Consider the following 19,677-nt stretch of genomic DNA (forward strand, 5'->3'; position numbering starts at 1 on the left):
AAGATCCTCATTTTTCCCTATCTGGATGATTGGCTGATAGCATCACAGTCCAAAGAAGAGGCACAGGAATCGACGTCCCAACTGCTTCTACTCTTCTTCTCTCTGGGGGCCAACGTCAACATTGAATAATCAACTTTACACTGTAACACAATCCCTGGAGTTCATAGGAGCTTGCATAGATGAGACTTCCACACAAACATATCTACCATGGGAAAGATTCCAGACTATAAGGGAACTAATTACTTTGGTGACTTCCAATCCTTCCTATGGCCAAAACATGCCTCGCTTTCTTGGGACATATGATGACCTGCACATAGATCACGCCCTTCGCTCACGTACATCTGCACCACCTTCAACTCTGGCTACAAAGGGTTTACTCTTCCATGCATCAACCTATTCACACTCTGGTCTGCATGCCGCCAGAATTCTCTCCTCATTACAATGGTGGATGAACCCACTATGAGTCTGGTCGGGAAGGACCTTCCTCCTATCCTCAACCACCATGACTATCATAATGGATACATCCCTCATAGGCTGGGGTGCCCACATGGGTGACTGCATGACACAAGGCACCTGAACAATATAGGGGGTCCAGATGCACATAAATATATTGGAACTCTGGGCAGTACGCAAAGTTTGCCAGGCGTTTTTGCCAGCCATCCAGGATTGACATGTACTTGTCATATCAAACAACACGGTCTTCTATATAAACAAGCAAGGGGGAACGAAATCCCAAGCTCTGTGTATGGAAGCTATATGCCTGTGGGAATGGTGCATTGCGCACTACATTCTTTTGACAGCAACCTAACTGATGAGCACCCAGAATGTGATTGCTGATGCTCTCCCAGAAACTTTGCAACCCACCACAAATGGAAATTGCATGACTCTATAATCGCGGACATCTTTGGCCGATGGGACCCCAGCAAGTGATCTTTTCACATCCCACAACAACATCAAATACATCCAGTATTGTTCAAGGGGAGGAATTGGAGCCCAATCACAGGGGGATGCCCTAGTCATCGATTGGTCAGACAGCATGAACTCTGCCTTCCTCTCCTTAACCCTCCTAGCGTGAGTAATCCCATAAGATCAGATGAGAGAAAGCAACAACCATCCTGATCTCCCTCTTCTGGCTGCGCCAATTTTACCTCCTGTTTCTCCTCTGCATTTCAAAGCACCCTTCACTCATGCTTTGAATGTTCCCGGAGCTACTGACTCAACACAATAGCATATTCAGACTCCCCAACCTGCACACTGTTCAACTGGTGGCTTGGTTTTTGGATGGACATCGCCACTAGCTCAGGAGTGCTCTTTGTGAGATGTCCTTTCAAGTAGCAGGAAAGATTCCACAAGATGCTTGTATTGAGCCAAATGGACGCGTTTCACTTCCTGGGCTTCATGACAAGGCCTTGTCTCCAAAGTGGCATTCCACTACTCTTGGAGCATTTACTCTTTCTGAAGGACTCAGGGCTGGCCCTCAATTTCATCAAGGTGCAATCAGCTACCATTAGCACTTTTCACCCACCGGTGGATGGCCAATTAATTTTTGAACACCCCCTTCTTGTATGATCGTGAAAGGGTCTTTTTTGAAAATACCCTTTTAGCCTATGGGATCTTAAGCTAGTCCTCACCTCATTGACAGCCACCACCTTTGAACCTATGTTCTCCTGCTTGCTATCTCTCTTTTATGAATGTCACTTTCCTCATCACCATTACGCTGTCTAGGAAGATTGGCGAACTGGGAGCCATGGTTGCTAATCCTCTCTGAATGACTTTAAATAAAGACAAGGTCTCTCTCTGCCTTCACCCCAGGTTCCTACCCCAGGTGATTTCCCAATTCCACTTCTGTCAAGCCATACATTTACCTACCTCTGAACAGTACTACTTTCAAAAGCTCCGGCTCCTGATGCATAGTGAATGCACAGAACCCCTCAGTGGAATACAGATAGAGACCACACATCTCAAAGAATATCCAGATACAGAAAAGCAACTTTGTTTTTAAAATAATTGTATGTGTTGTCAGTTTGGTATTCCATATATGCAGGACGGAGTTGCATCAATATCCAAAGTAAGTTCCATAATGGAGCAGATATTTCTTCCAATATTCTACCCATTACAGTAGCCAATATTGCATACTTCAGATGAGAGTCAGAGTCCTATATTTCACTTAATTGCGAAGTTATTTACCATTGGTGTGGTATTTCTTTTTGTTCCCAGAAGGTCATCTTAATCAGAAGTAATTATAGTATTTATAGTCCTTGTAATTGTATCTTTGCTAGTGTAACCACATGAACTATTTTTATTCCTATAAATGAATAGTCCTTTTGTGAATCTCACTACATTTATTTACTTTAGTGATATATCTTGGATCAGTTTTTTTCACAGTCACTTCTTATTGCCCTGATTTATTAGAGCACTGAAACAAGTGCTTAACATTTAGCATGTTCTTTAGTGCTTTCATGAATAGGAATGCTTTCCTGAATCAAGCCCATAAGAATAAGGGGAAAATGGCTAATTCCTATTCCTTGATATTGTGTTACCCCTATTAAAACCACTGTTGCAATTCACCCCAGAAGTGGCTGAATTGCTCTGAGGATGAAATTAAATATTTTATATAGATTATAATTTTTAGACACTCATGAAAGGCCCCATATAAATCACTTTTATGCAAGATACTATGTAATTTTCTTTTTACTGTTTTAAATTATATTAGTCTTATGGCTTTCAAAGCCTTGTTATTTTTGTGTTCTTGGAAAGGGCATATAGGAATGTCCAGTTATGTTAGATATTATGTTCATGAGAGCATAGTGTTAACATCTATATAGGTACTGTTTATTGGTATATGTCTATTATTTCTTTTCATGTTTGTCCTTTTCAAACTAAGTAGTCTTTTAAATCTCTCTCATTTTATGAAAACAGTTCTTTTCCTGAAATCTTTTATACATTTGCCCCTTTTCTGGAGCTTTCTTGTTTCTGCTAAGTTTGCAGCTGAGTATGTTCAAGCCTCTGCTGTAATTTATTTGGAAGTAGGGAGAAGGTGGGGCTGTATAAGGCTATGTCTACACTTAAAATGCGACAGGGCTTCAGTGTAGACACTCACTACATTGTCAGTAGGGATTTCCCCATCAGTGTAGGTAATCCATCTCCCTGAAAGGCGGAGGTAGCTAGGTCAGTGGAAGAATTTGTCCATCAACCTAATGCTGTCTGCAACAAGGGTTAGGTCAACACAGCTGTATCTCGCAAAACTGTGGATTTTTCAAACCCTTGAGAGATGTAGCTGTGCTGATGTAACTTTTTCTGTGTAGACTAGCCCTATTACTTTGTGCACAGTAATGTCTTCCACTCAAATATCTCAAAGCACTTTATACATATTAACTCGCAAACTCAATGAGGTAGATAGTATTTTCATTTTAATGATAGGCATACTGAAATACAAAGAAGTTATGACTTCTCCAAGTTTATATGGTGAGGCTAGGTCTACACCAGGGGTCGGCAACCTCTGGCACATGGCTCGCCAGGGTAAGCATCCTGGTGGGCCAGGCCAGTTTGTTTAACGTTGGCAGGTTTGTCCGATCGTGGCTCCCACTGGCTGCGGTTTGCTTTCCCAGGCCAATGGGGGCGGCGGGAAGCCGTGGCCAGCACATCCCTTGCCTGCGCTGCTTTCTGCCACCCTCATTGGCCTGGGACAGCGAACTGCGGCCAGTGGGAGCCGCGATTGGCCGAACCTGCCGATGTGGCAGGTAAACAAACTGGCCCGGCCCACCAGGACGCTTACCCTAGCTGAGTGTCTTAATCATCAGGCTATAGAGTTGTTCTCACTGTCTGTTTTTGGCCGAGTGAATATTTAAGTATTTATACAAAGTGGAATAGCGTCAACAGAATGGCCCTGATCCTTCTGTACAAAAGTACATTGTCAGAACTAAATTAATAATTATACTAATAAATTCTTATTCTTAATGTAAGTGTTAGAATAATAGTTTTTAAGGCCAGAAGGGACCACAAGATCATGTAGTTTGACCTCCTGCATAGGACAGGACACCAAAATCACCCAGAACCCCACACTAAACTCAGCAACCTAAATTAGATCAAAGTAGTATAGTAGTGATTATAGTACTGATTTCTAAATAATTTTTTTGAATTAATGAAAGTGAAATAACTGACTGCTTCAGATTACATCATTTCATATTCTTTCATTAACATTTGGTGTTTACTCTAAAAACATCTACAAACTGCTCAGTTTGTATTAATTTATTGTTCTAGCTAATGTACAGAAAATAGTTATCAAGAATGTAATTTTTCTGTTACTAAACACCCTGACACTGCTAGTTGGTTCAGTAAAATAAATACCCTTTCCAGTAAGCGTTCCCTGTTCAGTTAGACAACTTTTTCTTTTTAGATGGCATGCTGAAGATCAGCTAATGTATGCATACCTTGGAAGCTGTGTTAGTGTCAATTTGTATTTCCCACTGGAGTCTTTCCTTCCTGAAATTAGGTGTGGGTTGGTGTTGAACTTAAGGGTGAAGAGGTGGTAAATTAGACATCTGGTATGATTATGTTTTCATAAATCTACATCAGAGGGCTAGCAGAGAGGTATATCAGCTGCCACTCATTTCATATTCTTGTTTCATCTCTCTGTTTTAGGATATAGTGCACAGGTTGCTACTAAATGACTAGCCAATTCTTATGTTGTGAAGGACTTTGCTTTTGAAAAAACTTACCTTATCTAAGTGATATTGATATTAAAGGGCCTTTCCTGTTTGAGATTCATTACTCAAGCTTAATGCTTGATAAAAGGCATAAAGCAAACATTTTTATAGTGTTCAGGAATTTTTTATCTTGCTATTTCCATTAACTTCCCAAAATACTGAGACGTTTGTCAGATAACCTTGGCATGTTTTCATTTGCAACTTGTTAATCAAAAGCTGTTTTTTAAATTTTACAGAGTTTATCAAAACACAATAGAAGTAACATTGGAACAGAAGGTGGACCACCCCCTTTTGTGCCTTTTGGTCAGGTATAGTAGCTATTTTTTTTACTTTTGACCTTGGTATAGATGTAATCAGGATTAATATTTTGTAAAATGATTTAAAACGATGGCTAGAAGTTCTGTTGTTAGAATGGATAAAGTGACTATTTCCTTATATAATAGGAAGTGTGAAATCTTCATTTTAATGCATTCTTTTTTGTGTTTCTATAGAACATACTTTTTTACATTTTTTCAGAATGTCAGTTAAATGTTCATCACTATGCCAAATTGATACTTTAGATAATTGGGAACATTGCTGACTCCAACACCTCATAGATTTCAAATCATGATCAAAATTGTCTCTTTACAATTAAAAATAAAATAAAATCCCCAAACACCCTGAAAATAACTTAAAATGCAATCTAATGGCTAATGAAAGTGTGTGTGAGGGAAAGAGAGATTACTTTTCAGTATATTTGACCTTGGTAGATTGAAGTCGGGGTGTCAGACTCTGATCCTTTATAAGTAACTGAAACGTTTTGCCATGGATATCATGGCAAATATCAAGGCTAACATTCAATACATTGTCCAAGATAATACAGGCTGTGGACAATGAGGGAATTGTGTATTATTTTTATGACTATCATATGCCCTGCAGTTATCTCTGATATTAACCTGCCTAACTGCCAGGAGTTAAATCAAAAGAGACCGTTAAGGGAGAAACCAATAGGAAATGAAACAATGACACACATGAGTGTCCTGGAGGAAACAAAGGAAAAGCTTTTTATTGGGGAATACCCCAACTGACTCATTCAGGCTAGGATGGTTTACTCTTAGGCTGAGCCTAAGATCAAAGAGAATCCTAATTTAAGAAAAAATGCTGTCCTTGGGAAGGAGGAGTGTGAGAGTGGGTTGTGAGCACATGGAAATTGACATCCAGATTGGCAGAGATACGGGGAGTATGCTGTGAGCGGGATAGGCTCACTGATGGGAGTAAGCTGTACCTCCCAGAGCTACTAATAGTCTAAATTTTTAGAATATAGGCTTTCACTGGCTCCCAAATGGAAACTCTTACAGGAGCCAAAATTGGGGTGTTAACATAGTTGTGAGCTAGTGGGACTGAAGCCTAGAGATCCAGTCTGTAAGTGGTCAGATCTGAGGTTCCACCCAGGAAGAGGTGCAGAAGGCCCAGTGTGTCACCTAAGAGATTCATTTGAGGGGGACTAAAAAGGGGTCTAAGGCACATTTTTCCCTGTAGCCATGTCTCTGTCTGACTGCTTAATTGTTTCTGTTCAGCCCACGATATCTTGGACCCATAAAAATAAAATAAATAGTATATAGTTGTGCCCCTGTGAATTCCAGATAGTTCAGAGGAGCAGGCTTGGACATCAGGTTATTTATTAAAATCCCTAGTAACTCCTGCAAACAATCATGTGATGATACTGGTGGATCCTTTGATCCCTGCCAAAGTACTGAACTTGATCAACCTGTCATCCAGAGACTTGTTCAACACTAGTTATCTTTGAGACCCTATAGCTCTAAGTGGTTGGCAAACACAGAATGTTGCTCCACAATCAGATATCTGGTGTGTATGTGAGCCAAAATATACATACTTAGGGGTGTCTAAGGTTAAACACTTAATAGATTTTAGAGGTGTTGTGCATTCCCAACTCCCACAGAAGACAATGGTATTTGCTTTAATACCTCTGACGATCATTTTTATTTAGGGGTTTACCTAATGAATTTGTGGCTAGCACCTGTGAGCCAAGTTCAAAAATTTTAACTTTGGCTTTTGAAAACTTCTCCTTCTAATCTTTCTTGCCACATTTCCCTGGTAACTGGATCTCCCATCCTTGGAGGGTAAGACTGTGTGCCTAAATTTTGATCTCCTCCTCCTTTACTCGGGGTGAAAGTTTGAAGGCCAGTTTCTCCCATGGATGAGACGTGTTGTCAACCAAGATGTTTAGCTGTCCTAGCTGTATATTTTTTGTGTTTAACTTTTTTCAAAAGTTAATACTCTAATGAAATATGAATATTTTGTTTTGTAACTGAAAATAGAAAGGAGAGAGTAATACTGTAATACTGCTTTTGTGTTACAGAAATGTGTGTCTTCTGTGCAAGTGGACAGCAGGGAACTTGATCAGAGAAAGACTCTGCAAATGATGAGCACTGCTAAGCCTGTTGGAGACAATGATGAATTTGAAAAACAGAGAACAGCTGCTATTGCAGAAGTAGCAAAGAGCAAGGAGGTTAGAATATACATTTGCAACAGTATTTTACTTAGTGTACTTCATTATTTTAGTTCAAGTATTTATCTCCTTAATGTGAGTCACATTATGGTGTCTGTTTTCTTATGATCCTTTGTCTACCAAGTATTTAGAAAAATAAAAATCTAAGGCAATGAGCCTTTTCGGAAACATGGGGTGTGTTCTCCCTTTCCTAAAGAGATAATGTGATGTAGACTGACCATAGAATATTTTCTTGTGGATCTAATTTTGATCTAAACCAAGTATGCTAAAATATGCATGAATTTTATAATTCAATTTTTCTTTATGCAAACAGTACAATTTGAGTAAGCAAAACTAACTTACTAGGTAGCCTGTATTGAAGCTATTTTGATGCTGAGATTAAGGTAATGAATATATTTCCAAGCCCCAACAAACTGTGATTCATTGTGTTTGGTATTGTTGAATTGCTATGGAACTTAACATGTTTAATCCTTGAGTTATTTTATATCCTCCTTTACAGTTTTCCATTTAATTTTGTTTTTATGATTTGCCTCAGAGCAACTCATAAAAATTAAAATTATGTAACTTCTTTTACAGCCTTGTCTGGACATAAGGAAATTCTAGCTAGTAAATTACTCTGTTATTTTATGGAAATTAACATTTTATTTGTCTATATAAAGGATAATGATACCTGAGATTTACTGCATTTTTCTGTAGTAGCATAATCTTAAAGGTTATTTTCCTAACTGTGTTGTTTCCTGAATGTTTTTTCCCCTTCTTATCTAAAGACCAAGACATTTGGAGGAGGCGGTGGCAGTACTAGAAGCAATCTTAATGTGAGTGCTGGAGGGAATCGAAACAGGGAAGTGTTCCAGAAGGAAAAGATAACAAAACCGGAGGGAAAAAATGAAGGTGTCTATCGTGAACTGGTAAGGCTGAGGATCTAAATGGAACCTTAAATATCCGTATTTGACATGTAGACTAAAACTGTGAGAGAATGAATTCTCCTTCTGTTTCTATAAAAGGTTGTATAGATTTCTGTATTTTACTCTCTGTTGAGATTGGTTTATTTTCACGGAATACCTAACTCATGGAGGATACAATTAATCAGGCTGTGTATTGCAACTGTTTAGAAACTCTTACAAAACAAAACATTGTAACAAATTTTGTGATAGTCTCATTACAGAAATATTTTTTTCTCTTGAATTTTAAAATAAATGCAGCAGTTTGCAAGTTGAAGTAACTTAACTGTTATTATCAATGGCATTTTTATAGTACATCTTAAGAGCCCAAAGCAAGACATTTTAAGACCATTTTCCTTCTGGATTAACATTGGTTTATCATCAAAAGAATATGTTTAGTGTTTAAACCAGGGGTCGGCAGCCTTTAGCATGCAGCCCGCCAGGGTAAGCCCCCGGCAGGCCGGGCCGGTTTGTTTACCTGCTGCGTCCGCAGGTTCGGCTGATCGCAGCTCCCACTGGCAGCGGTTCGCCGCTCCAGGCCAATGGGGCTGCGGGAAGTGGCGCGGGCCAAGGTATGTGTACTGCTTCTGCTATTTAAACTGGTAATAAAAGAGCAGGGAAACTCCTTTTCATTCTCATCCTGGAACCCCATGCTGTCTGGGTCACAAATACAGTCTCCCGTTTTGTAAGATGGTGGCCACTGGCAGAAGGCTCAGAACTATCAATTTTAATTCAAAACAATATTTCTAAATCTATATCACAGGTACTTGGTGAGAAGTGTTATTAGTTATGTGAACTTTCAGACCACTTCATTGAGCAAAATGGATAGTTTATACAAACAGTCCTTAAAAAAACCTGCGTCTATTTTGCTCAGTCCAATGGTCTATAAGTTCATAAGGTTAGAAATGGTTTTCACTATGAACAAACCATGAAACACATTTTTAAGTATGTAACTGCAATTGACATTTCTGTGTTTTAGTGCTGGAGGCAGACATCTTGCTGGAAAGAGGTGTCATTTGTGACAATAGGGCAGCACCACAGAAGAGACAGTAAACTAGTTTGACCTGCTTTAATAATTGCTTAATAATCATAAAAATATTGTATATGTTTAGTTTTTCTTCCAACTGTTAAAACCATTATTAAAGCAGGTTAGAGACTGGTTTAAAGTAACTGTTAAATAGGATTTTTATACTTTGTGTGTCATAAATGCCATCTGTTTTCAGCAAGATGGCTGCCTCCAGCACTGGATTTAAAAATGCTAAATGTAATTAAAGACTTAAAAAAAAAAAAAAAAAGTCACAGATCATTAATGTCGGAGGTATTTCTTACATTTATATCCTATGTGTTTCTGAGATACATGTCACCATAGTATCAGGGTGCTGTTTATATGGACTTGAAAAGATGGATTTTTTCATAAATTAGGTTATAATATTCTGCCTTCCTCACACGACCAACTTAATAACTCCAACTGCACGAGGGGTGTAGCACTTAAGTTGACATAGGGTGATGCAGTGTCAGTCTAGACACGCAATTACATCAACTTTAGTGGCCTCCAGGAAGTGTCCCACAATGCCCCCCCACCCCATGACCTTTCTGGTCACCATTTTGAGCTCCGCTGCCCGGGTGGCCAGATATGCAGGTACATGCCCCTCTCCTTTTAATGCCCCATGAATTTTTGAAATTCCATTTCCTGTTTGCTCAGCATGGAGAGCTCACATAGCAACTGCATGGCCAACCATGCCGGTTCCACACTGCAGATGTGTTCCTGCCTGGAGTACACCAGAGGTGACGAATCTCCTGGATCTATGGGGAGAAGAGGCTGTGCATACGTAGCTCTGATCCAACCATAGAAATGTCAGTATCTATGAGCAAATCGCTTGAGATATGGGAGAGAAGGTCTACAACAGGGCCATGTGAAGATCAAGGAGCCTGCGGCAGGTGTACCAGAAGTCAAGGGAGGTCGCTCTGGTGTGGAGCTGTAGACATACCACTTTGACAAAGAGCTTCATGCCATTCTTGGTGGTGACCACATCACCTCTACAAGGGCCCCGTGCATACTTGGGAGGAGTCACAATCACAGGCTACCGGAGTGAACCCTGAGGATGAGGTGTTGGACAAGGAAGAAGAGTAGGAGAATGAGGGACAGGTGACCGGGAATCCAGTGACTCAGCGAGCCAGGACCTCTTTTTGACTCCAGATCCATCAAACAAGTCCACACAGTCCATCATGGGAGAGCCTGATGAAGGGGAAGGAACAAGCATGCAGTTTGATTTGATACTGCAGGGACACATCTGTTCATTTACTCATTATCATGCTACAAGAGGTAGTGAAATAACCAGTAGAGGTAGAGCTACTGTCTGCTTCTCATTCCCCTGTACAGTTAGGCAAAGGGGACCCTGCAGAACAGTTTGTTATGTGTACCGGGATGTCCCGTGAAACCTCCATAGAGATCTCAAGGAAACTTTCCTCGAGGTACTCTGCAATCCTCTACTGAAGACTACTGGGGATGGCTGCCTTATTTTTTTCCACCATGGTAGGACAGTTTCTCACACCACTCAGCAGGCATCATTGCAGCACACAGGCTACCAGCCTATGGACCCGGTCTGCAGCCTCTGTTACCCTCAGGAGTGAGATATCAGCTAAAGTCACCACTGCCTGTGGATAATGGTGCCAGTATTCAGTTTAGTTACCCTACCTGCATATACTCATGCCTGTGAGCTCCTCTCCCCCTTACTGTGCCAGCTTGCCCCTCTCCCTCCTCTCCCCACCCCCCCACAGGCGCCATATTTGCCATGGCTGGGACTACCACCATTCTCTATGGATTCTAAGCAGAAGTGAGTCTGTAGTGCATGTAACTTGTGTGGATCAAGGGGAGTGAGTTCAGAATACCAAGTTTCCAGTTATCTTGTGAATATACTCACAATAGTATCTCTGTGCATTGTATTTTTTGCAGCTGGAAATGTGGCCTTGAGGGTCTTTCCAACCACACCAGTGGAGTAACTCAGCCAGATGAGGAAGGGGGCACGGGACGATATGTTCAAAGAGATCCTGCAAGTCTTTAGTGCTGTGGGTATTGAGCACAGGGCTTGGAGGATCAAGGTCACGGACAGAAATGGACAGGGATGGTGCGGACAGGAGAAAAGCATGGGAAAAGGAGAGTGATGTGAAGCAGGAGATGATAGCGCTTCTGAAGCATCAGTCAGACATGCTTGCCCCCCTCTGTAGCCCATAGAGAACTGCATGCTGGGATTTCCCTACACTTCCTCCCCCCACATTCCACGTGGCATCAGGGGTCGTTGCACTATCCCTACTACTCCACCCCCACGGAGAGTACAGACAATCACAGCCGCATATACACTGACCTTTGAGAGAGACAGTTGGTGTATGTGTTTGCAAAATGGAAAGGACTGTTCTTTCCCCTTCAAAGGTTCTTTTCCCTATATTCATAAAGATTCATTCAGTTATAAATGTCTGTTTGCATGTGTTTGGAACAAAACTCTATTTATGGAAACTTAATTCATATTTATTAGTTCACAACTTATGGTGGCTGGGGCTGACATCATTCACAGATAATAGTGATAGAGGCATTTGCAATGTTATATTACCACTCGCACAGCACTCCTTATAAGATTCATACTGGCGTGCAAAAAAACAATATCAGGCACACCACACAACAGCAACAAACATTACTGTGGCTCATTATTAAAATGGTCTTCACTCCCTGAACCATATTGCTCTTTTTATAGCTCTGGTATCTGGCTGCTCAAAATCAGCAGACAGCCATTCCACCTTCTCCCTCTTGGAAACTTCTCCTCCTTTGCTTGAGAGAGATTCTGAAGTGCACAGCTGGCAGTTATAACCCTGGGGATATTTTTTTCATTGAGGTCTGATATTGAGAGTAGATAGTGACACTATTAAAGGCACTTTCAGCTGTCATTCTGCACCTGCTGACTCTGTGTGGAAGCATTCCTTGCTGCTGTCGAGGTGGCCAGTGAACAGCTTCATGAGCCACAGGAATAAGGGGGTAGGCTGTGTCTACCACATTCACTGTTGGTGTTTCAACATCTCCAATGGTAATCCTCTGGTCTGGAAAGAAAGTCCCTTCTTGCAGCTTTCTGTACTGGCCTTTGTTCTTAAAGATTCATGTGTCATGCACTTTCCCTGACCATCCAACACTGATGTCAGTAAAATGTCCCCAGTGATCTTCCAGCCATAGAAAAGTAGCCCTTTCTGTTGATATACTCTGTGGCAAGGTGGTCTGGTGCCAGAATAGTGATATGCATGCCATTTATTGCCCCAGTGCAGTTTGTGAACCCCAGTACAGCAAAACCATCCAGTATGTCCTGCACATGCCCCAGAGTCACAGTCCTTCATAACAGGATGTGATTAATGGCCCTGTACACTTTCCCAACTCCAAATTGATTCCTGACTGATCAGTAGCAATCTGGCATTGCTTCAGGCTTCGATGCCGCGATTGCCACTTGCGTCCTCATAGAATCATAGAAGATTAGGGTTGGAAGAGACCTCAGGAGGTCATCTAGTCCAACCCCAGCTCAGCGTCAGTGCAACTCTCATTTTGGTGTTACTGCACCGGAGAGCTAGGGCGAGCTTCGCACACATTTCCAGGAATGCGGCCTTGTGCATCCAAAAGTTCTGCAGCCACTGTTCACCATCCCATATCTGCATAATAGTGTGATTCCACCAGTCAGTATTTGTTTCTCAGGCCCAAACCAATGCTCCATTGTCTGCAACTGCCAGTTGTTTCTTTCCATGGCACATATTCCATGCAACTCCTCTCCTGACTCTGGAAATACTGCAGGATCAGGCACAGTGTGTTCACAACGCTCATTGCAATAGTGCAGAGCTATGCAGGAACCATGCTTCTCACAGAGATGGTGGATGTGTGGATTTGTGGGGCTTTTGAAAAGAGGTGCAGAATGTTATAGGATGCAGATAAAATTATGGGATGAAGAAAACACCATCATGAGATCTTGAAATCATGTTCCCAGTCATCCCTGCATGTCTCGTTTGTCCCCATGAGGCATTGCAAACCCTTTACAAAAGACCCTGCGCTAGATGGTGGTGAGTTGCACGGTGGGCTACTTGCCCAGGGTGCACTGCTCTCTGCATCGATGCAAACACCACTAGTGAGGACATGCACCACTGACGCAAGGAGCGTAGTGTGGACATGTAAAAGTGATTTCATTACTGTGACTGCGGTCCGTCTATGTAACTTAGATTGACTATAGTGTAGACTTGCCACCAGATCTGAAGAAGAGATCTGTGTAAGCGCAAAAGCTTGTTTCTCTCATCAACAGAAGTTGGTCTAATAAAAGGTATTAAATCATCTACCTTGTGTTTCTAATATCCTGGGACCAACACAGCTACAACAACATTACATACAACAGTGTTCTGATTTGGTGGTGGTGTGATAATGTAAATGTTTATTCAAGGTCCTAAGATAGTGAGGAATCAGCTCCTTTTATCTTTTGTAGCCCTAATATTAGGCATGGTTGTTTAATTTAAATTAATTTTTTTAACAAAGATGGTTTCATTCATTATGTTACCTTCTCCGACATCCTATAAAAGAATCTGATAGCACAACATCTTTGCCTAGTGTACTATGACCAATGAAGTAGTTTGTGTCATAGCTGTTATACTGGTACCTAACTACTTACTTCCAGGTCAATTGTTCTGCCTCCTTCAGCTTTAAAATACAGATCCTCCTATTTTAATCTTCCTTTTTTTTCATTCCAGTCTTTATATATAAGAATGAGCAAGAGAGAGAGAGAAGCTTTTGGTGCAATATATAAATAAGAGAAGGAAGAGATTGACTGGCCTTTGGAGTCCATAGATACCTTGAACGTTACAAGGACTGTGTGAGAAAGAGGGTCTCTGGGGAATTGCCTTTCCCTCATGTCTCAGGTTATGGTCCTGTCCAGGATTAGCTCTCAACAGTTCAGCCCGAGGGTGCTTCTTAGCTCCTGATGAAAAAAGTAGCCGTCATATACGTCAGCATACAGGAACACTGAGTATTTTCAACTCTGAAAGGAGGTGATGCACCACTGGTGCATGGTAGAATATCCCTTCTTCTTTATGACAACTATGTAAAAGATATTACCTCACCCACCTTGTCTATCTGCAAGGGAGACAGAACAGTAGAACAGATTTACTGGGCAGGCTCCAGCTGGCACTAAAATAATGGATTCTAAACCAACACTGTTCTCTCTCCTCCCCCACCCGCCCGGACAGCTGCATTCTAATCTGCCTGTTTTTTTTACTGATATACTCACCTACATGGCCCATGTCACTGTACTATCTGTGTACCTTTTAGTCCTTAATGTATTTTATCCTCATCACACCCCTATAAGATAGAGCAGCACTATGCCTATTTTACAGATGAGAGACTGAGTCACAAGTTAGATTAACTTGGGGTACGTCTTCACTACCCACCGTATCAGCGGGTAGCAATCGATTTCTCGGGGATCGATATATCGCGTCTTATCTAGATGCGATATATCGATCCCCGAACGCGCTGATGTCGACTCCGTAACTCCACCAATGCGAACGGCGGTAGCGGAGTTGACATGGGGAGCCGCGGACGTCGATCCCGCGCCGTGAGGACGGTAAGTAATTCGATATCAGATACTTCGACTTCAGCTACGTTATTCACGTAGCTGAAGTTGCGTATCTTATATCGATTTTCCCCCATAGTGTAGACCTGCCCTTGTTCAGCCTCAGATGGGAAGTCTGTGGCTGAGCTGGGCATTGTATGTAGGCCACCTTAGTGTTAGTAACATAGATCATCCTTCCTATGATATTGCAGGAGACGTTAGTAATTGTAAGTCTTTTTATTTAGTGATGGTTCTGTGCTTCAGTTTGTGGACATCCAGTCTAAGAATATTGTTGGGTGGACTTGTTTGTTTGGGGATGCAGAAGGAATTATGAAGGAAGAGGAATCAATTTAGCCAGAAGTGTAGGAGTTTTACTTTATCCCCACTCAACTGTACTTCATTCTTTTAAGAAGTTATTCTTGCATGTTCCAGTTTGGTTTTGGAAGTGAATTTGGATATTTATATCTGCAAACTAGATGGCTGATGTTTAGATACTGTTATTTATTACTTGTATTGTAGTAGCACCTATATGCTATAATCAGGATGCATCTAATTGGAAGCAAGACAAGTGAAAGTAACTAACTATAGGAGGAAAGGAGAAAATGGGTAGTAATGATAATATCACATGGTTATGTTAGTTATTGCACAACTTGTACTAATCTCTCAGCAAAACAAGTTGTGTTCTTTTAAGCAGGTTTTATTTAGTTTGCATGAAGGAGTTACTCAGTTTTCATGGTTGACACATATCCCAAAATATTTCTAAAACATCCACTGCACTGTCAACCTACTAAGTCATATGGTCCAGTTTATCTGGTTTGTTTGTACCAGCATAGGGTTGTCCCTTTTCCCTTTTTTGGGCAGAGAACTGTGACTTTTTTACAGGAAGGTGTGTGAGGCTAGAACTTTTTCCTCACACTACACATTTAGTAGACGTAATAAAATGGAGGATTGGAGGATTCAATTTTCAGCTTGGTGTTTCAAACAGCAATATTATGTAAGGCCATCGCCTTTACTATGTGTACACTGATAGCTATATTTGCTCTCTGTCAGAATGTTTCATATCATTGGGAATGAGAAGTCATGTTTTACCGAAGAAGGAAAATTACTTGTATTTCTTTCAGTTTTATTCTGCAGGACCGTTAGTCATTATATATCTAGCCTCCCTATTTTGGAAAACATATAATCTGATTTTGCACAGCCATTGTCAATCATAGCTTTGGAAATGTTTGTACCAAGTACAAAAGGCTGGCCTGTTAAGCTATGCTTGATATATTTTTGCCTTCTTTCTTCCTGCTAAGGGGAGAGATACTGTCTATCAGGATACTCCTTTGTTCGATGGAGTGAGAGTTAAACTATGGGAATCAGAGTTTGACATCACCTTTGGTTTTATATTTGAAATTAAATCAAAGCAAAAAAAACAACAACCACACACACAAACGAAAAACGAAACCCAAAAATCAAAGGAAACCCCCCAAAGCACGTAAAACCCATCTCCGAAAATTACCATCTGTCCCTGTCTCCTCTCACTTCAGTGTACTCAAGTCAGTTACATGAAGCCATGAAAGCTTATTTGTTAGTATTTTTATAAATGACCCTAAGTATTTATCATCATACATGAAAAGTAAATGAATGTTTTAATTAAATATTAATGTTCACTTTACACGCAAACCTAGTATTTTATGGAATCTGTGTTGTAGCTTGTGATTACTTTTGTGTATATCTTTTATTACAGGTTGATGAAAAGGCTCTAAAGCACATAACAGAAATGGGTTTCAGTAAAGAAGCAGCAAGGCAGGCGCTTATGGATAATAGCAACAGCCTAGAAGCAGCATTAAATTTTCTTCTGAACAGCAGTAAACAGAAACCTATTCAGGGACCACCACCTAGAGGTATAACTTGTAAAGCTGTGTTTTAGACTGAAGTGCCTATATAATAGGGCTCTTGTGTTACAAGCACAAAAAGATAATAGTGGTCTTTGCTAGTGTATTTGGAGTTATGCAGGGGCATAATTGCATACATGTTTTCCTCTAAGTCGTAATGTATTCAAGACCTGACAGTGAATATTGGAAAAGTACCTCTGTGTATTATATCTGTAATTGTTTCCTAGTTAAAAATCACACAGTTAAATGTTCTTAATTGAAAATAATCCATGTAATTAATGGATCTGATTATATTTTCCTGTTTAAAGGCTTCATCTGTTTTATAAAAACAATTACAATAAAAAGATATGTAGAGTTACTGTAGATCTGTCTGTATCTAAGTTTATTTGTTTGTAATATCCACAGGGAAAGGAAAGGGCAGAGGCCGACTAAGACCCGAAGATGAAGAGGAACTAGGAAATGCCAGACCTTCTGCACCCAGCACACTGTTTGACTTCTTAGAGTCCAAAATGGGTACTCTGACAATAGAAGGTACGTTGTTGAAATTAAAATGATCTATGGAAGCAAGATCAGACACTGCTGGCCTAATTTTTCTAAGTTGCTAAGCACCTTCTTCTCGATAGATGTTACTGAGATCTGTGTCGGGTCAGAACATCTGAAAATCTGGGTTGTTCATGTTTCATGTATGCATGGTGTTCAGTTAACAATGTATATTCATCTTTTCTCACTACCACTTGGTTATGAAAAGATGTTACAAGTTTATTAATAGGAAAAGACTTAATTACTTCGTCGTCATTATGGATCTAATGGAAAATATTACATTATCTGTTTGCCATTGTAGTGTGTTAATGGTCGTCCCTCCCACTCTGGCTCAGTGAGAGGCCACTCCGCCTCACTACAGCCATGAAAATGTTAAATTATCATTTTCTGAGTTTTCTTTCAATACACTTCTCAGACAAAAGGCAGATGTGGATGTAATAGTGTGTGGTTTTGCTGAAGTATGGGTGAGGGGGCATGAAGCAGATTGGGAGTAATGGGGCCTTGGGTTATCTCGAGGTGGGTGTGTAGATCCAAACCACTTAAGAGTGTGGGGGACAAAAAGTAAAGGAAATAAAGGTGCCATAACATGGTCAATACTCACCACCACTGGTGCCTCCTGGAGGTTGCTCCAGAAATTAGCTCTTGTCAGCTGTGGAGCGCCCTCTGCGCGTGGTGTCTCACCTGTTGTCTGCTCTGCTAGTTTGGGACCTGCGTTGTTCCCTGCTTGGCAGCGCCCGCTTCAGGACACTGCTCTCCGGCAGCGCCCACTACTCCATTCTCAGTTTAACGGCAGTCCTTCGGCTTGCACCTGCCTCAGTGGCCAACCACAACCCCAAAGTCTAGCCCCTCACCTCAGGGGCAAGTTGCAGTCTGTCTCAGCCGCACTCCTCCTTGGCCAGGCGCAGTGCAAGGAGGAAAGGGGGGGAACCCAGGCCCACCCGCTACTCTAGGTCCCAACCCAGGGACCCTCTGGTGGCAGCCTCTCTCTACCCTCCTTCTCTCCCCTTTTGTCGCCTATCTTTCCTGGGCCACTTCCCTTTTGGCCCCTTGCACCTTCTTGGCCTTTTTTAGCAGGAGCTGCAGCCCAGCAGGTAACTGGGCTGGAGCTCTCCTCTGCTCCCTCGAGCCTGCCCAGCACTGCTCTGTCCAAAGTGCTACCTCCTTACCTAAGAGTACATCTACACTACCCACCGGATTGGTGGGTAGTGATCAATCTATTAGGGATTGATTTATCGCGTCTAGTGTAGACGTGATAAAATCGATCCCTGAGCCCTCTCCTGTCGACTCTGGTACTCCACCGCCATGAGAGGCGCAAGCGGAGTCGACGGGGGAGCGGCAGCAGTTGACTTAGCGCCGTGCACACGCCGCAGTAAGTAGACCTAAATACGTCAACTTCAGCTATGCTATTCTCATAGCTGAAGTTGCGTATCTTAGGTCAATTCCGCTCCCCAGTGTAGACCAGGGCTCAGGAGCAAGTCCTCCTCCCTTGCTAGTCAGGGAGAGACTGCCCTCTCCTTTGCTAGGCAGACTTTATATAAGGCCCAGCCTGGCCCTGATTGGCTGCCTCTTTCTTTGCCCTGATTGGCTCTCCACAGGCCTTTGCTGATTGGCTACTGGTCTGCGCAGCCTCTCTGGCCTGTTCCAGCCCTTTTTCTCATGGAGGGGGGCAGATGCGTACAAGAAAGGGGACCTGACTATCCCAAAGAAAACTGTACTATTTTCTCATGTGAGGGCTAGTTTCCTTTTCTACTAGGTTCATAGGGTTTCAATTCCTTCCTCTTCAGCCACATTTAGATGGATATAAGATGCTTTGCGTCCACCTAGCTGTGGAAGTATCTTCACTTAAATTTGGCTCCCACTGATGTAAGTGCCTCTCTACACCGATTTAGTTACACCACCTACTCAATCTCCTGTGCATGTCATCCTGCCCACCAATTGCCATCCTGACCTTCCCGATCTTCTGACCCAGTACAATGGCAAGATCAAGCATCCCAATAAATCCACGTCTGCTCCATCTCAGAGTGTGATATTTAGGGTACGTCTATACTTACCGTCAGGGTCGGCGGCTAGCGTTCGACTTCTCGGAGTTCGATATATCGCGTCTAATCTAGACGCGATATATCGAACTCCGAACGTGCTCCCGTCGACTCCGGAACTCCACCACCGCGAACGGCGGTGGCGGAGTCGTCGGGGGAGCCGCGGACTTCAATCCCGCGGCGTCTGGACGGGTGAGTACTTCGAACTAAGGTAGTTCGAGTTCAGCTACGCTATTTGCGTAGCTGAACTTGCGTACCTTAGTTCGACCCCCCCCCCCCCCTTAGTGTAGACCAGGCCTTAGATTGTCATCAACTATCGAACAGGCATGTTCCTCCGCTGCATAAGACATTCTCTTTAATAGTAGGAAAGATTCCACTAGATAATTTTATCGGGATAATTGCAGATGGTTTTCATGTTGGCCACAACATAGATTTTACCAGAAGCAGCAGA

General features: G+C 41.9%; 1 protein-coding gene across 3 annotated transcripts in view; it reads left to right on the forward strand.

Annotated features, from left to right (window-relative positions):
• TDRD3 (tudor domain containing 3) overlaps window positions 1-19,677 on the forward strand; it is a 264,997-nt gene that overhangs the window by 162,897 nt on the left and 82,423 nt on the right. For all 3 annotated transcript variants that reach the window (XM_039481181.1, XM_039481191.1, XM_039481200.1), the window contains 5 exons: window positions 4,943-5,014; window positions 7,066-7,215; window positions 7,983-8,123; window positions 16,503-16,659; window positions 17,056-17,181. In XM_039481181.1, the coding sequence (XP_039337115.1) occupies window positions 4,943-5,014; window positions 7,066-7,215; window positions 7,983-8,123; window positions 16,503-16,659; window positions 17,056-17,181 (646 nt within the window). The remainder of the gene's footprint in view (window positions 1-4,942; window positions 5,015-7,065; window positions 7,216-7,982; window positions 8,124-16,502; window positions 16,660-17,055; window positions 17,182-19,677) is intronic.

The sequence above is a fragment of the Mauremys reevesii genome, linkage group 1 (genome assembly GCF_016161935.1).
Source record: "Mauremys reevesii isolate NIE-2019 linkage group 1, ASM1616193v1, whole genome shotgun sequence".
Taxonomy (NCBI): domain Eukaryota; kingdom Metazoa; phylum Chordata; order Testudines; family Geoemydidae; genus Mauremys; species Mauremys reevesii.